Source organism: Mesoplodon bidens, assembly GCF_964165515.1.
Source record: "Mesoplodon bidens genome assembly, chromosome: 2".
Taxonomy (NCBI): Eukaryota; Metazoa; Chordata; class Mammalia; order Artiodactyla; family Ziphiidae; genus Mesoplodon; species Mesoplodon bidens.
In genome coordinates, this window is record NC_138177.1 from 119,106,878 (window position 1) to 119,124,066 (window position 17,189).

General features: G+C 36.5%; 1 protein-coding gene across 2 annotated transcripts in view; it reads left to right on the top strand.

Annotated features, from left to right (window-relative positions):
• PIGK (phosphatidylinositol glycan anchor biosynthesis class K) overlaps positions 1 to 17,189 on the top strand; it is a 140,275-nt gene that overhangs the window by 54,681 nt on the left and 68,405 nt on the right. For both annotated transcript variants that reach the window (XM_081220120.1, XM_081220121.1), the window contains exon 9: positions 6,472 to 6,644. In XM_081220120.1, coding sequence (XP_081076246.1) covers positions 6,472 to 6,644 — 173 coding nt within the window. The remainder of the gene's footprint in view (positions 1 to 6,471; positions 6,645 to 17,189) is intronic.

The window sequence follows — 17,189 nt, forward strand, 5'->3', positions numbered from 1 at the left end:
AACCTTTTGGTGTCTTTGACAGACTTCCCAAAATCAGATTCTAAAACTGAAGTCTTTTGACCTCAGTTAACTTTCAAGTTTTTCAGAGGGTGCCTGGAACATTTCAAAGGATGTATTTCCTCTCCTTGTAAAAAGGAAGATGTTAAACTGATTAGGCTTATTTCATATGTTAAGTTACATGGGAAACATTGTCAAATAAGAAGGAACAAGCCTTCTTTATGCTGTGTCTATATAGGTATGTATTATAAGTGTTCCAGAGATCGCATAAAATTCTTGGAAGTCTGATATATCCGGGTGTATTATATTGTCTGTCATCAAAATTGAGGCTTACAACAAAGGACTGAACCTCAGTATTAGGGAGTTGCCCTCACTGACTTTCATGCAAAGGCAGCAGCAATAGAGGCTTATAAAGATGGTGGCACATGTGGATGAAGTCCATTCTGCTTCTGAAAAACATAACCCCCTCATTGCCAGACTTTTGCCATCCTGATGTCCTTGTAACATGGCAACAGTTTGTTCCTGAATCAGAGAAATTAAGGTGGGTAAATAATGGCTGTAAACTGAATGACCAGTCAGGGCTATGGGAGAACCTAGACAGCGTTTGGTTCTTCCTGGCAAAAGTTTTTCTTTTTTTGCATTCTTTTGCCCACCCACCAGTGAATTTAAGAATAACAATTTTTGTCCCTAGAGGTGGTCTCAGACCTCCTCTCTCTGGACTCCTTTAGCACCTACAACTGGATTTCATTCATTTGCCACTTAATATGGGTTATTGGTATGTTCTTGTTATTGTATGTATGTTTCCCGGATGGGTTGAAGCCTTCCCCTGCTGCAAGGCCAGTACCCTCACTGTGGCAAAGAAATTGTCAGAAAATGTGTTTCCCACCTGGGGTATACCTTCCACAATCTCCAGTGACTGAGGCACACACTTCACTGGGAAAATCATACAGTCTTTAACGAAAACCTTGCAAATTTCTTGGAATTACTACTGTCCCTGTCACCCTCAATCATCAGGCAAGGTTGAGAGAACTAACGGAAAAAACTGGATTCAAGCAGAACAAGAATTAATAACGTGGGACTGAATGAACTGATAAGGATGATTATAATTTTTATGACTGTGTGTTTAAAATATTGCGGGTTCTTTATAGTTTTTTTCCAGATTTAAAGAAATCTTTTCTCTTAAGCTATCAACAATTTGGTAATATATACCTTTGTGAACAAGGATGAAACATTTACTTTTTCTCCCTATCTGATCCCCAGAATTCAGAAACTCTCAGTGAATATTCTTATTTTCATGTTCCTTGTAACAGGACACAATTAGAAACATGGGCTGTATTACCAAGGCTTTGACTGGAATGTGTACACAGACTCAGACATGACCAGACAGCTGCAAGAAACCACGTGGAAAAATCAAGCTGGTACTTTGCTTACAAAGTTCCAGCAAAGCAATCTTAAAAAAGAACTTATGGTCAGTCACTATTCTTGCTGCACTTCTATAAAAATCAGGCCAAGTTTAATACAGACAAATTAGTTTTACTGTGATTATCTCTGGTTAAATAAAATGGGATAATCATAGAGAGAAAAATTATGTTTGCACCTTTGTAGATAATAGATTCTAGTCCTGTTAATTGTCTTTGTGGTCAAAGATTCCTCTAGTTTCCTCAGATATCTGACATGACTTACCCAATAACATTTCCAGCTTTCTCTCACCCTTCTGATTTGGCATCACTAAGAACAAAGGCAGCCCTTGAGCCCCATTGGAAGGGACCTAACCAAGTGCTCCTGACCACTGACACTGCTGCAAAACTAAAAGGTTCTGAGCCTTGGGTGCACATCTCACAGCCAAGGAGGATTCCACCTGGCATCTGGTCCTGTACTAATGCTGGAGACCCCTGAATCAAACTGACAAGGAAGAGAAGTAGCTGACATTGATATAGACTGCTTCTGCCCACGATGACGGATCAAAACTTCATACTTTAACTAAAACCTTTTCCTCTTTGCTTTCTTTCCTTTACTCTGGAATTGACCTGGAAAGATAACACCATCATCCGTATCTCCCAGGCCATTGCTTAGAGGGGTAACCTCTCGAATTTAGAACAACTTTTTATTTCAGGTTAGGAGAAAATGTAACTGACCCTTGGCTTGAATGGGCAAGTGCAACACTTGCAAATGAATCCATTAACAGTGCCACCTAAGTGGAAGTAGTTTGTGCCCTGACAGGATTTGTCTTAGTCAGTGATGGTTATTCTCCTTGGGCCTATGAATGCCTAGATGGCTGGTATATAACCAGGCAGTACCTATTAGGTTATCTAACTGTGCCCCTAACTGTTCTAGAAAGGACCTACCAGGAGGCATTCATAATTCAGAATCGCTTCCTTTGGCAGGGTCAATTTCCCTGATTAGGAGTAAATACAAATGAGAATATGATCAGAAGCCTCTTCTTAACTCTTGAAAGTATTGCAGAATCCACTGCTAAAGCATTAGCTGCCCAGAAAAAATCCTTAGACTCTGTGGCTAGAGTTGTTCTTGATTATAGAATAGTCCTTGATTATCTTTTAGCTGAACCAGGAGGTGTCTGTACTGCGGCCAATGCCACCAACAAGATTGACATTTCTAGGGAAGGTGAAGCTCAGTCACTGAGCAAACCACTTGGCTTAAAAGGGTGACTCCTTCAACTGGGTCTTTCTTTGATTGGTTTGGGTCTTGGGGACCTGACTCTGAAGTGCCTTCCAAGTACTGGGAATTATCCTGCTTATAATAATCATAATAATCCCCCTGGTGGATAGTATTCTCTCAAAAGCTTTCAATTCATGTGCGCAGCTGCTAACTGCCAGGCAAATGATCTCCTAAGACTGGAAGGTCAGAAATGAAATGAAGGGAATGACCAACTTAAAATTTATGAACCTGGAACCATGATCTGTGGATGTTACGGGAATTAAGCAAAAAATGTTTTGGGTGCTCTCTATCCCCCATCCCCCAGAGGCAATCTGCATGATAAAACCCTTGTCATTCCCTCCCCCCACACCCCCCAAAGGAAGCCTGGCCTAAAAAAATCTTTTCTTTTGCTAATAGCTCCCCGACTTTCCTCCTATAAAACCTATTTTATACAACTCAGAGCACCCTTCTAGTTGCTAGATGGGATGCTGCCTGATTCATGAATTGGCCTGTTAAGGCCAATTAGATTTTCAAATTAAAAAAAATAATAATCATATGGTACTGCACAAAAACAGACACATAGGACAATGGAACAGAATAGATAGCCTGGAAATAAAGGCATGCTTGCTTATATGGTCAGTTAATATACAACAAAGGAGGTAAGAATATAAAATAGGGGAAAACACTCTCATACACCCCAGTGTTCATAGCAACATTATTTACAATAGCTGAGATAAGGAAACAACCATAAGTCTCCATCAATAAATGAGTGTGTAAAGATGTGCTATATATACAATGGAATATTACTCAGCCTTAGAAAAGAATGAAATTCTGCCATTTGCAACAACATGGATGGACCTAGAGGGTATTATGCTCAGTGAAATAAGACGGAGAAAGACAAATACTGTATGCTATCAATTATTTGTGGAATATAAAGAAAAAAACAGAAGTAGACTTATACAGAGAACAAACAGATGGTTGTCGGGTGGGTGAATGGGGACACTGGTGAAATAGATAAAGAGGATTAACAAGTACAAACTTCCAGTTAAAAGTAAATAAGTCATGGCAAAGTAATGTACAGCATAGGGAATATAGCCAATAATATTGTAATAACTTTGTCTGGTGACAGATTGTAAGTAGACGTGCCACGGTGATCATTTTGTGATGTATAAAATATCAAATCATGGGCTTCCCTGGTGGTGCAGTGGTTGAGAGTCTGCCTGCCGATGCAGGGGACACGGGTTCGTGCCCTGGTACGGGAAGATCCCACATGCCGCTGAGCGGCTGGGCCCGTGAGCCATGGCCGCTGAGCCTGAGTGTCTGGAGCCTATGCTCCGCAACGGGAGAGGCCACAACAGTGAGAGGCCTGCGTACTGCAAAAGACAAAAAAAAAAAATCAAATCACTATGTGGTACATCTGAAACTAATATAATTGTTTCAATTATAATTCAATTTTTTTTAAAGTGGACGTTTTTTTTGTTTTTTTTAGCAGCAAAGAAGATAATACTTACTTAGTGTTTGACAAGCTCATTCAACTACTTTTCTTTTTCTGCTTTCTTCTGCTAGTACCTAATAAAACCGACCAAGTTGCTCATACAGGAATACCTTTGATATACCTCAAACTTTAATTTTATCTTGTTTATTTTGTTTTATCTTTTGTTTATTCAGCCTTCTGTCTGTTTTGTCCTTATTTGACTAAATTAACTTTCTTGATCTTCCCCCACCTTTTTTTCCTTCTTTGCTTCTTCTTTTTTTTTTTTTTTTTTCCAGTACGCAGGCCTCTCACTGTTGTGGTCTCTCCTGTTGTGGAGCACAGGCTCTGGACGCGCAGGCTCAGTGGCCATGGCTCACGGGCCCAGCCGCTCCGTGGCACGTGGGATCCTCCCGGACCGGGGCACTAACTGGTGTCCCCTGCATTGGCAGGCGGACTCAACCACTGCGCCACCAGGGAAGCCCTCTTTGCTTCTTTATTTATATCCTGAGCTCTTCTTTGTATTTCTTGTTACTGCTTTCCTGAACCTGGAAGGCAGTATGATGTTAGACCAATTAATCTCTTTGAGCCTTAGTTTGAAGGAGAGAATAATTTTTGTATACCTCAAAGTTGTTGGTAAGCTTAAATGAGAATATCTGCAAACTGCTTAACACAGTGCTTGGAACACAGTTTCATAAATTATAGTTGCTGTGCCCTTCCCCATCCCTCTACTGTTGTGTTGGTGATTACCTACACAGATAGTCTTGTCCCTACAGGTGGGCAAGTGCTGTGGGCTCTGGGTCCTTACTAGTGGGCCTGTAATGGTTTCCTTCATATATGCTGGGCTTCTGCCAAATTGAGTTCTTTGCCTTAACATGTCTCTGCAGCTGCTCCTTTATTAGGAATGTTATTTCCAAGCTAATCTTCCTTTTCCTTCAGAAAATAGCTAAAGCCCCACTCCTTTTTTCTTATCCTCAAACACTAAGAAGTTTATCTTTTTCTGAATTAGAGCCTGTCCCTTTTTTTTCTGCCTTGTTATGTTTATTCATCTCTGACTAGACTTAAAGCCTTGAGGAGAGGACCCAAGTCTCATCAACTTTTGTATCCCCTATGGAAGGTAACCGTATGAAATGTGTAAAATTGACACTTTTTTTTTTTTTTTTTTTTTTTGCGCTGCAAGGGCCTCTCACTGTTGTGGCCTCTCCCATTGCGGAGCACAGGCTCCGGACGTGCAGGCCGAGCGGCCATGGCTCACGGGCCTAGCCGCTCCGTGGCATGTGGGATCTTCCCGTACCGGAGTACGAGCCCATGTCCCCTGCATCGGCAGGCAGACTCTCAAACACTGCGCCACCAGGGAAGCCCTAGTAGACACTTTTTATGCTTTGCTGAGTGAATGAACATGTGTCTGGGGTTAGCAGACACTTGGTCCTGTCCAAAACGTCCATACGACATTTGGCCCATGCCAAGAGGTCCTTGAAATTTGGTCTTGTCCAAATGTTCATGAGCATATTTGGTTCATGCCAAATGGTTTTGGACAGGACCAAATATCAAGGACCTTTTGGCATGGACCAGATGTCCTGCAAAGGTCCTTGGTAATGCACTGATGTGGAATATCAGGAATAAGATTAACATAAAAAATATTGTGAGATCTGTGTAGTGGTGAAGTTGTAGTTTTCAGACTATTCTCTGGAGCACTATAGTGTATTGAGGTGCTTTGGGTTTGTAATTTTTATCATGGATAAACTAGGAAAGTTACTTGATTTATAGAATGATTTTTGTAGATTCACAGCAGGAGGATGAGGGGGATAGCTAGCGAGCAGGCTACGCTTAACTTCCTGCAATCCAGAGCAGCTCTGGTTTCATCTTTTTTACATATTGAGCTACTATGTAATATTTTATTTGAATTTAAAGTTTGAATGAAGGGTCATGATTACAAAATGTTACAAAATTACAAAATGTAAAAAAAAAATGCTCTGGTAGAGCATTCCACTGAGATGGATGTAGATACAGAAAAAAAGCAATCCTCTTGTCATAGTGTTGCCTATGAGTTCTCATAAATAAGTGTTCAAAATAAACTTTGTAGCATATGATTTAAAAAAGTGAATTTTTTTTGTTCCCTTGCCAGCTTCCTGTTTTATTGATAACGTATTCTAATGTCTGTAAAGCTTCTTAAAGTGTCAAGCATTACGATAGCAATGAAACTTTAATCTTCAGAACCAGTAGTTTCTTTAGGTTGGGAGAACTTTGAAGATATATTACTGTCTACTATATTGTATTAATGGATTTAATAAAAGTTGTATGAATATGTAAGCATGTGTATTTATTATTGTTGTACATATTTTTTTCAGTTTCAGGTGTGCCCCAAAAGTCTATGTGTGTCTACTCCTGGACATCGCACTGATCTTTTTCAAAGGGATCCTAAAAATGTCCTGATAACTGATTTCTTTGGAAGTGTACGGAAAGTGGAAATTACAACAGAGACTATTAGTTTGCAGCAAGATTCAGGAGTCATGGAAAGCAGGTATTCATCTTAAATTATTATTTGAATAGAGTATTCTAGTCTCATGATTTGTAGACTTTTATGTAACATTATATTAAGAGATGAAAATTAGTATTTATAAAGAAAATCACACATTTCTACCCATTCTTTACTTTATGTAGCCCCTGTGCTTTTCAGATTAATGGGCAAAAGCTCTAAATATCAGTGGGAAGCTAAGATCTTGATTAGGGTTATGTTGTAGCTCCAAAATATGTTTGTAGAAGTATGAGTTCAGGCTTGGTTTAAAAAGGACTAAAACTTACACAACAACTGACTGTCTCAGAGCCATACTTTTCTGTCAGTAGAGGTATATATGATGGTTCAGAAGACCTTCATAATGGGGAAGGTATGTGAATGTTTCAAACATTATTAATACTCTCTAACAATGTGTAGGTTGTCACCTATTGCAGTAGAAGGTGTTAAATGATGTGACACTGAATAGGGAAGTTGGCAGCTGGGCATTTAGAGTATAATAGGGCCCTAGGAATCTGGTAGATGCAAGGCAGATAAACATATAAAGGGGAAGTGAGTGCCAAAAGAATATAGGTGCCAAATGTATACTTCAAGCTATAACACAATGCTTGCATTTTCAGAATTTCTGTGGGCTCCAGCAATCTGATTAGTTCTCTGCCACGTGTTTTGGTTCATAGAGTCTGGGTGGTTTGTGAGCCTGGTTCAGTCCTATCTCTGGCTTTTGCCTAGTGTTGTATTCTATTAATCTTGAAAAGTTTATCTTTAGGATTTCTTTGGGGGCTCTTAGTTATTGATTAGGGAAGAGAATGAGAGAGAGAGGTATAAGCCAAGTACTCCCCTCTTGGGGAATGGACTCTGTGTGTGTGAGTAGTGAGTGTGCGGTGCGTGCGCGTATGTGTGTGTGTGTGTGTGTGTGTGTGAGAGAGAGAGAGAGAGATTGCGAGAGACTGGTTGATTTAGAAGTATTTATAATGTTCTGCTTGTTTTCTTTTCTGTAAACATTTATAAAGGCACAATACTTTGTTGGGATTAAATAGTGTCTCAGTTAATAGCCACTTTCTTGAACTATATAGATGTGTATTTTCCTAGCCATTAGACTTTGTTATTTGGGATTGTTTAATGCTGTCTATTGGAAACTCATACTCCAGGGAACTTTTCTGGATTGTCAAATGGCGGCATATAAATTTCTTTTAATTTTGAAAATTTCAAAGATTTATAATTGAGCTTGTGAATGTTTTAGAAATAAATTAAAAAACTAGCAGTAAATTATTCCTTATGAAGATTTGAAATTGATATTATTATTAATTATTTCCTATTATGGATATTCAAAGTGTTGGATTTTTTCTTTTTCAATTTCTTGTATCTGTTGGCTTAAAAAATATTTTCTTGAGACAGCAGGTGATACCCTCAACAATATCACTTTTATTTATTATTTAAAATTTCAAATTACTTTTGTAAAATAGCTAAACTATACCTTAATACTTAGCAACTGAAATTGAAATTGAGCTACTATATGTTTTTTACCAAATTCATTTTGTAATTTCCCTTGAACTTAAGCTTGTAAGTACATGACCTGTAAGATACAAGATATACCTTCTCTTAATCGTCTGAATATTGCATTAGAGATTGCATTTAGAGATAAGGACTATCTTTATACTTCTGTGTTATTTTCTATTCTATCCACTTAACACAATATTAAATATATAATAATTGTGCAATAAAAATGATTTCAGTGGAATTCTACTAAGTTTTATTACATATTCTGGAAAGATGAAATTTTTGTCTCATAAAGTATCTCCATGTATTAGTTCAAAAGCAAAAATTGTTGGTGCTGATAATTATCTTCATTTATCTTTAATCAAGGAGAAAATTATATTAAGCATCAAAGCCAGATACCAGGCACTGTTTTTTGGTTTTGTTTTTTAAGATATTTTATATTGGAATATAGTTGATTAACAATGTTGCGTTAGTTTCAGGTGTACAGCAATGAGCAGACACTGTTGAATTAGAGCACCCTCTAGTGTTTATAAATAAATTTTATTTAGAACATTGCTTACAGATGGTTTCATAATTAGTGATATTTGTTATCCAGTTAATTTAGGAGGATTAAGTTCCCAACATGTTCCAGGAATGGATGATAGAAATATTATCTCATTATATATAGGTGCTATTTATATGCAAATATGAGTGGCAATTGGATGTTTGTTTAGAGAAAAGTATTATATATTCTTGAGAGATCAGCTATTACAAAAAACTACTTTATTAAGGAAATTATGGGCTTGAATGTATATGTATTTTTTCAGATCTTAGGTTAAAAACATCAATACAGTTACTGTTATTAAAATTGGCAGTTAAACTTTTAAGAATACTGCTTTCTACATATATTAGGAAAATAACAACTCATTTGTCCAGATTGTCCATATTTCATATTTTGTGTATTAAACTAAAGTCAGATATGATGGAGAGCATTATTACATAAAATTGACTGAAGTAACTTTATGAAATAATTGGTGTTTTTTGTGTCTTCTGACATATACATATTATATGAGTAAGGTACAGTCATATAAATACTTATATTGAGTAAGGTCATATCCTTACAGTCATATCCTTAGTAACAACAGTTGTTTCAACGTGTGTTTTACTTACTGTGTTTTTAATTTATTTACAAGAACAAATGAGGTAAAATAAGGACTGATTGCAATAAGCTTGGCTTATATAACTTAATTCTAAACTGCTTTATCTGAGTGTGTATAGGTTGACTTTTGATAAATATGCAAACAGCCTGCCCTCAAAGAGTTGGACTTTCTGGAATATAGTAATAAGTCCATGTCAGTGTTACTCAGAGTACCAGAGTACCCTAACTATTGATATATAGGGAAAATAGCCTTTAGCTTGAGAATGTAAAAATACAGGCACCAAAATGTAGAAGTGTAAATTCTGTAGGCATTACCTAAGAAAAAAATGGAATCTGGGACAATATGAACTGTAAATGCTCAACTTTTATCTTGGTTGTTAGATGACATCTTACCTAGTCTGACTTTTGCTTTAGGCTCTAAATTGAGGCACTTGATTCTATCTATTTTTTTGTAATTTTATTCTGTTATACTAGAATTTCTTTCTCTAGGCAATCTTTAGCAACTGAAAATTTTGAATCTAACAGGAAATTTGAGGCTGGACTCTTCTTACAGATTTCTTATAGATAGAGAGGTGAAAATGGGCTAACAAGGTCAGTCTGTGTTTTGAACACCACAGTAGGACTCTTTCAAGGGCTCGGTAAGGAAGTCCCCACCTTATATAGGAGGTCAAAGATCAGACAGTTGTTGTCACAGAGATTAGATTTTGAGCCTTTTCCATGTGCTTCATGCTTTATATAACATATTATCTGGGACGGTTGGATTGTAAATAGTAGAATCCAACGTAAGCTAGCATTATTTCCTTAAAGATATTTATATATAGGTATTCTGTGTTTTATGGAACCCAAGGGCAGGCCTCAGTAAGGGACTGGAATCAGGAACCAGAAATCAGTCAGAAATGTGGGCAGTACTCCCTCTGTCTCCCTGTTCTAGTCTTTTCTTCCTCTGCTGCTCAGAATGTAGGGGATAGAATGTGTGCACACTACTCTTCTGGAAATTTATATCTGTTCTGGAGATTTATATCTGTTCTGTTCATGATAAAGCCCAGATACAGAATTAACTTGCTCATTCTCCATTTTAAGCTCCCCAGAGGGCTTCTTGATTAGCCCAACTTGAGTACTGACCCAGCTGGGCAGTAGTGGGGTCATTTAACACAAAATCATAGCTACTGGGGGGCCCATCCCATGTGGATAAGAGGAACCCTCCAAAAGGAAATTGGGAGCTATGCAGATACCCTCAAGGAAAAATTACATTAATCCCATTTAATTCACATAATTGCTTTATGAGGCAGGTGTAATTTTCCCATTAAATAGATGAGTAAAGTGAGGCTGAGAAAGGTTAGGAAACCTGCCTAAAGTCCACATCTAACAAATGGTGTAATCAAGATATGAATCCAGGAATGCTTCCTACCTCTAAAAATATATATATTATTTTATTGTTTTATAATTACCCTGAGTTGTTTTCTTTTAAAAGGGTATAAAATATAAATGATAGCACAATGAATTATCAGAAAGCAACTACTTATGTAACCACCAGAGAAAGAATTAGAACAATGCTGGTACCCTGGAAGGTTCCCCAACCCTTACACCCCTTCTCAATCTCTACCCCCTCACTCCCCCTCAAAGTTAACAGTGATCCTGTCTCTTATGGAGTTTACTTTCTTGCTCTTCATCTTAGTTACATCACCTAAACGTGTATCCCTAAACGTTATGTTTTGTTGCTCTTGCTAGTACTATATTTTTGGAATTCATTTACATTGTTGTATGCAGCTGTGGTTTGTTCCTTTTTTTTTTTTTGAGTTTAGTAAAATTACCCTTTTTAGTATATAGTTCTGAGTTTTGACAAATGCATACACTTGGATCATCACCATGCCAATCCATCACTACAGAAATTTTCCTTATGCTCCCTTTTCTCCAATCTCTCCCTCATATCCCACTGATCTGTTTTCTGTCCCCACAATTTTGCATTTTCCAGAATGTCATATAGATAGAATCGTATATTCTGTACTCTTTTGAGTCTGGCTTCTTTTACTGCCATAATGCATGTCAGATTCATATCTGTTGTCATATTTATCAGTAGTTGGTTATCTTTTGTATCTCACCAATTGGAGGACATTTGTTTTTGCCCCCTAGTTTTTGACAATTAAATAAAGCCACTATAAATGCATACAAATATAAGTTTTCATTTCACTTGAGTAAATATAACTAAGAGTAGGTTTGCTGGGTCATATGGAAGTGCATGTTTAACTTTATAAGAAACTTTCAAACTATTTGCCATAGTCAGTGTACCATTTACATTTCCACAAATAGTTGTTCCACATCCTTAATTACACTTGGTATTGTCTTTTTAATTTTAGCTATTCTAATAGGCATGTAGTAATATCTCATTATGATTTTAATTTGCATACCACTGATTGCTAAGGACATTGAACATCATTTCATGTACTTATTGGTCATTCATACATGTTTCATGAAGTGCCTATTCAAGTGTTTTGCTCATTTTTAAAAAATTGGGTTGTTTTCTTACTGAATTGTAAGATTTCTTTATATATTCTGGGTATAAGTCCTTTGTCAGATATTTGTAATGCAAATATTTTTTCTTAGTCTTTGGCTTGCCTATCATATTCTTTTTAGTTTGATTGTTTGTTTACTTACTATGTCATAATATTGACATTCAGTCCAGTAATCCTCCACTGTAACAGCTCCTTTACTTTGCAGTGAAAATTGATTTGTATATTTTTTGCCTCTGAGTCCTTGTGGGATTTTTTTTTTATTATTCAAACAGAAAGTCACAAAAATTATAATCATCCTCATCAGTTCACTCAGTCCCATGTAATTAATTTTTTTTCATCTTGATCTTTTGTTAGCACTTTTATGAATTCATCAATTTTCCATTAGAGTTCTGAAAATGCTTATTCATTCAGTTCAGCAATATAGTCAGTTACCAGAAACCTGTACTTGTCAGAGTCTTTTCCATGAATTCCTTGAAGATGAAACCCTTTTATAGGAACATTTTTGCGAAAGCATCAGAGTACACCAAGAACTGTTTGTAAATGACAAAAGATTTAAAAATGACCACGGTTAAAGATTTGATGAAAGTTCATAATAATGCAATTGACAAGTAAATTTAGTTATTTCTGAGATATACATTTTAAAGTAATAACTAGAATTATGACTTATAACATTATACCAGAAAATATAACATTTTTAGAAATTTCATGTAATGTCTGAAACATTTATATTAACATATTTCCATACAAAAACCCAAATTAAGTTTAGTATTAGTTGTTTTTTTCTTTGTTTTTTGTTCTTTTATACTGCAGTTTCTTACTAGTCATCAAATTTATACACATGAGTGTATACATGTCAATCCCAATCGCCCAATTCAGCACAGCACCATCCCCACCCCACCGCGGTTTTCCCCCCTTGGTGTCCATACATTTGTTCTCTACATCTGTGTCTCAACTTCTGCCCTGCAAACCAGTTCATCTGTACCATTTTTCTAGGTTCCACATACGTGCATTAATATACGATATTTGTTTTTCTCTTTCTGACTTACTTCACTCTGTATGACAGTCTCTAGATCCATCCACGTCTCAACAAATGACTCAATTTCATTCCCTTTTATGGCTGAGTAATATTTCATTGTGTGTATGGACCACAACTTCTTTATCCATTCGTCTGTCATTGGGCATTTAGGTTTTTTCCATGACCTGACTATTGTAAATAGTGCTTCAATGAACATTGGGGTGCATGTGTCTTTTTGAATTATGGTTTTCTCTGGGTATATGCCCAGTAGTGGGATTGCTGGATCATATGGTAATTCTATTTTTAGTTTTTTAAGGAACCTCCATACTGTTCTCCGTAGTGGCAGTATCAATTTACATTACCACCAACAGTGCAAGAGGGTTCCCTTTTCTCCACACCCTCTCCAGCATTTGTTGTTTGTAGATTTTCTGATGATGCCCATTCTAACTGGTGTGAGGTGATAACTCATTGTAGTTTTGATTTGCATTTCTCTAATAATTAGTGATGTTGAGCAGCTTTTCATGTGCTTCTTGGCCATCTGTATGTCTTCTTTGGAGAAATGTCTATTTAGGTCTTCTGCCCATTTTTGGATTGGGTTGTTTGTTTTTTTAATATTGAGCTGCATGAGCTGTTTATATATTTTGGAGATTAATCCTTTGTCTGTTGGTTCGTTTGCGAATATTTTCTCCCATTCTGAGGGTGGTCATTTTGTCTCGTTTTTGGTTTCCTTTGCTGTGCAAAAGCTTTGAAGTTTCGTTACATCCCATTTGTTTATTTTTGTTTTTATTTCCATTACTCTAGGAGGTGGATCAAAAAAGATCTTGCTGTGATTTATGTCAAACAGTGTTCTTCCGGTGTTTTCCTCTAAGAGTTTTATAAGTGTCTGGTCTTACATTTAGGTCTTGAATCCATTTTGAGTTTATTTTTGTGTATGGTGTTAGGGAGTGTTCTACCTTCATTCTTTTACATGTAGCTGTCCAGTTTTCCCAGCACCACTTATTGAAGAGACTGTTTTTTCTTCATTGTATATCTTTGCCTTCTTTGTCATAGATTAGTTGACCATAGGTGCATGGGTTTATCTCTGGGCTTTCTATCTTGTTCCATTGATCTATGTTTCTGCTTTTGTGCCAGTACCATATTGTCTTGATTACTGTAGCTTTGTAGTATAGTCTGAAGTCAGGGAGTCTGATTCCTCCAGCTCTGTTTTTTTTCCCTCAAGACTGCTTTGGCTATTTGGGGTCTTTTGTGTCTCCATACAAATTTTGAGATGATTTGTTCTAGTTCTGTAAAAAATGCCATTGGTAATTTGATAGGGATTGCTTTGAATCTGTAGATTGCTTTAGATAGTATAGTCGTTTTCACAATATTGATTCTTCCAATCCAAGAACATGGTATATCTCTCCATCTGTTGGTATCATCTTTAATTTCTTTCATCAGTGTCTTATAGAGTTCTGCATACAGGTCTTTTGCCTCCCTAGGTAGGTTTATTCCTAGGTATTTTATCCTTTTAGTTGCAATGGTAAATGGGACTGTTTCCATAATTTCTCTTTCAGATTTTTCATCATTAGTGTATAGAAATGCAAGAGATTTCTGTGCATTAATTTTGTATCCTGCAACTTTACCAAATTCATTGATTAGCTCTAGTAGTTTTCTGGTGGCATTTTTAGGATTCTTTATGTATAGTATCATGTCATCTGCAAACAGTGACAGTTTTACTTGTTCTTTTCCAATTTGTATTCCTTTTGTTTCTTTTTCTTCTCTGATTGCTGTGGCTAGGACTTCCAAAACTATGTTGAATGATAGTGGTAAGAGTGGACATCCTTGTCTTGTTCCTGCTCTTAGAGGAAATGGTTTCAGTTTTTCACCATTGAGAATGATGTTTGCTGTGGGTTTGTCTTATATGACCTTTATCATGTTGAGGTAGGTTCCCTCTATGCCCACTTTCTGGAGAGTTTTTATCATAAATGGGTGTTGAATTTTGTCAAAAGTTTTTTCTGCATCTATTGAGATGATCATATGGTTTTTATTCTTCAATTTGTTAATATGGTGTATCACATTGATTGACTTGCAGATATTAAAGAATCCTTGCATCCCTGGCATAAATCCCAGTTGATCATGGTGTATGATCCTTTTAATGTGTTGTTGGATTCTGTTTGCTAGTATTTTGTTGAGGATTTTTGCATCTATATTCATCAGTGATATTGGTCTGTAATTTTCTTTTTTTGTAGTATCTTTGTCTAGTTTTGGTATCAGGGTGATGGTGGCCTCGTAGAATGAGTTTGGGAGTGTTCCTTCCTCTGCAGTGTTTTGGAAGAGTTTGAGAAGGATGGGTGTTAGCTCTTCTCTAAATGTTTGATAGAATTCACCTGTGAAGCCATCTGGTCCTGGACTTCTGTTTGTTGGAAGATTTTTAATCACAGTTTCAATTTCATTACTTGTGAATGGTCTGTTCATATTTTCTATTTCTTCCTGGTTCAGTCTTGGAAGGTTACCTTTCTAAGAATTTGTCCATTTCTTCCAGCTTCCCATTTTATTGGCATAGAGTTGCTTGTAGTAGTCTGGTAAGATGCTTTGTATTTCTGTGGTGTCTGTTGTAACTTCTCCTTTTTCACTTCTAATTTTATTGATTTGAGTCCTCTCCCTCTTTTTCTTGATGAGTCTGGCTAATGGTTTATCAATTTTGTTTATCTTCTCAAAGAACCAGCTTTTAGTTTTATTGATCTTTGCTATTGTTTCTTTGTTTCTGTTTCATTTATTTCTGCTCTGATCTTTATGATTTCTTTCCTTCTGCTAACTTTGGGTTTTGTTTGTTCTTCTTTCTCTAGTTCCTTTAGGTGTAAGGTTAGATTGTTTACTTGGGATTTTTCTTGTTTCTTGAGGTAGGCTTGTATAGCTATAAACTTCCCTCTTAGAACTGCTTTTGCTGCATCCCATAGGTTTTGGATCATCGTGTTTTCATTGTCATTTGTCTCTAGGTATTTTTTGATTTCCTCTTTGATTTCTTCAGTGATCTCTTGGTTATTTAGTAATGTATTGTTTAGCCTCCATGTGTGTGTGTTTTTTACATTTTTTCCCTGTAATTCATTTTTAATCTCAGTGTTGTGTTCATAAAAGATGCTTGATATGATTTCAATTTTCTTAAATTTACTGAAGCTTGATTTGTGACCCAAGATGTGATCTATCCTGGAGAATGTTCCATGTGCACTTGAGAAGAAACTGTAATCTGCTCTTTTTGGATGAAATGTCCTATAAATATCAGTTAAATCTATCTGGTCTATTGTGTCATTTAAAGCTTCTGTTTCCTTATTTATTTTCATTTTATATGATCTGTCCATTGTGTAAGTGAGGTGTTAAAGTCCCCCACTATTATTGTGTTACTGTCGATTTTCTCTTTTATAGCTGTTAGCAGTTGCTTTGTGTATTGAGGTGCTCCTGTGTTGGGTGCGTGTATATTTATAATTGTTATATCTTCTTCTTGGATTGATCCCTTGATCATTACGTAGTGTCCTTCCTTGTCTCTTGTAACATTCTTTATTTTAGAGTCTATTTTGTCTGATATGAGTATAGCTACTCCACCTTTCTTTTGATTTCCCTTTGCATGGAATATCTTTTTCCATCCTCCCACTTTCAGTCTGTATGTGTCCCTAGGTCTGAAGTGGGTCTCTTATAGACAGCATATATATGGGTCTTATTTTTGTATCCATTCAGCAAGCCTGTGTCTTTTGGTTGGAGCATTTAATCCATTCACATTTAAGGTAATTATCGATATGTATGTTCCTATGACCATTTTCTTAATTGTTTTGGTTTGTTTTTGAAGCTCATTTTCTTCTCTTGTGTTTCCCACTTAGAGAAGTTCCTTTAGCATTTGTTGTAGAGCTGGTTTGGTGGTGCTGAATTCTCTTAGCCTTTGCTTGTCTGTAAAGCTTTTGATTTCTCCATCGAATCTGAATGAGACCTTGCCGGGTAGAGTAATCTTGGTTGTAGGTTATTCCCTTTCATTACTTAAATATATCATGCCACTCCCTTCTGGCTTGTAGAGTTTCTGCTGAGAAATCAGCAGTTAACCTTATGGGAGTTCCCTTGTATGTTATTTTTCATTTTTCCCTTGCTGCTTTCAATAATTTTTCTTTGTCTTTAATTTTTGCTAATTTGATTACTATGTGTCTCCACATGTTTCTCCTTGGGTTTATCATGTATGGCACTCGCTGCACTTCCTGGACTTGGGTGGCTATTTCCTTTCCCATGTTAGGGAAGTTTTCGACTATAATCTCTTCAAATATTTTCTCTGGTCCTTTCTGTCTCTCTTCTTCTTCTGGGACCCCTATAATGTGAATGTTGTTGCTTTTAATGTTGTCCCAGAGGTCTCTTAGGCTGTCTTCATTTCTTTTCATTCT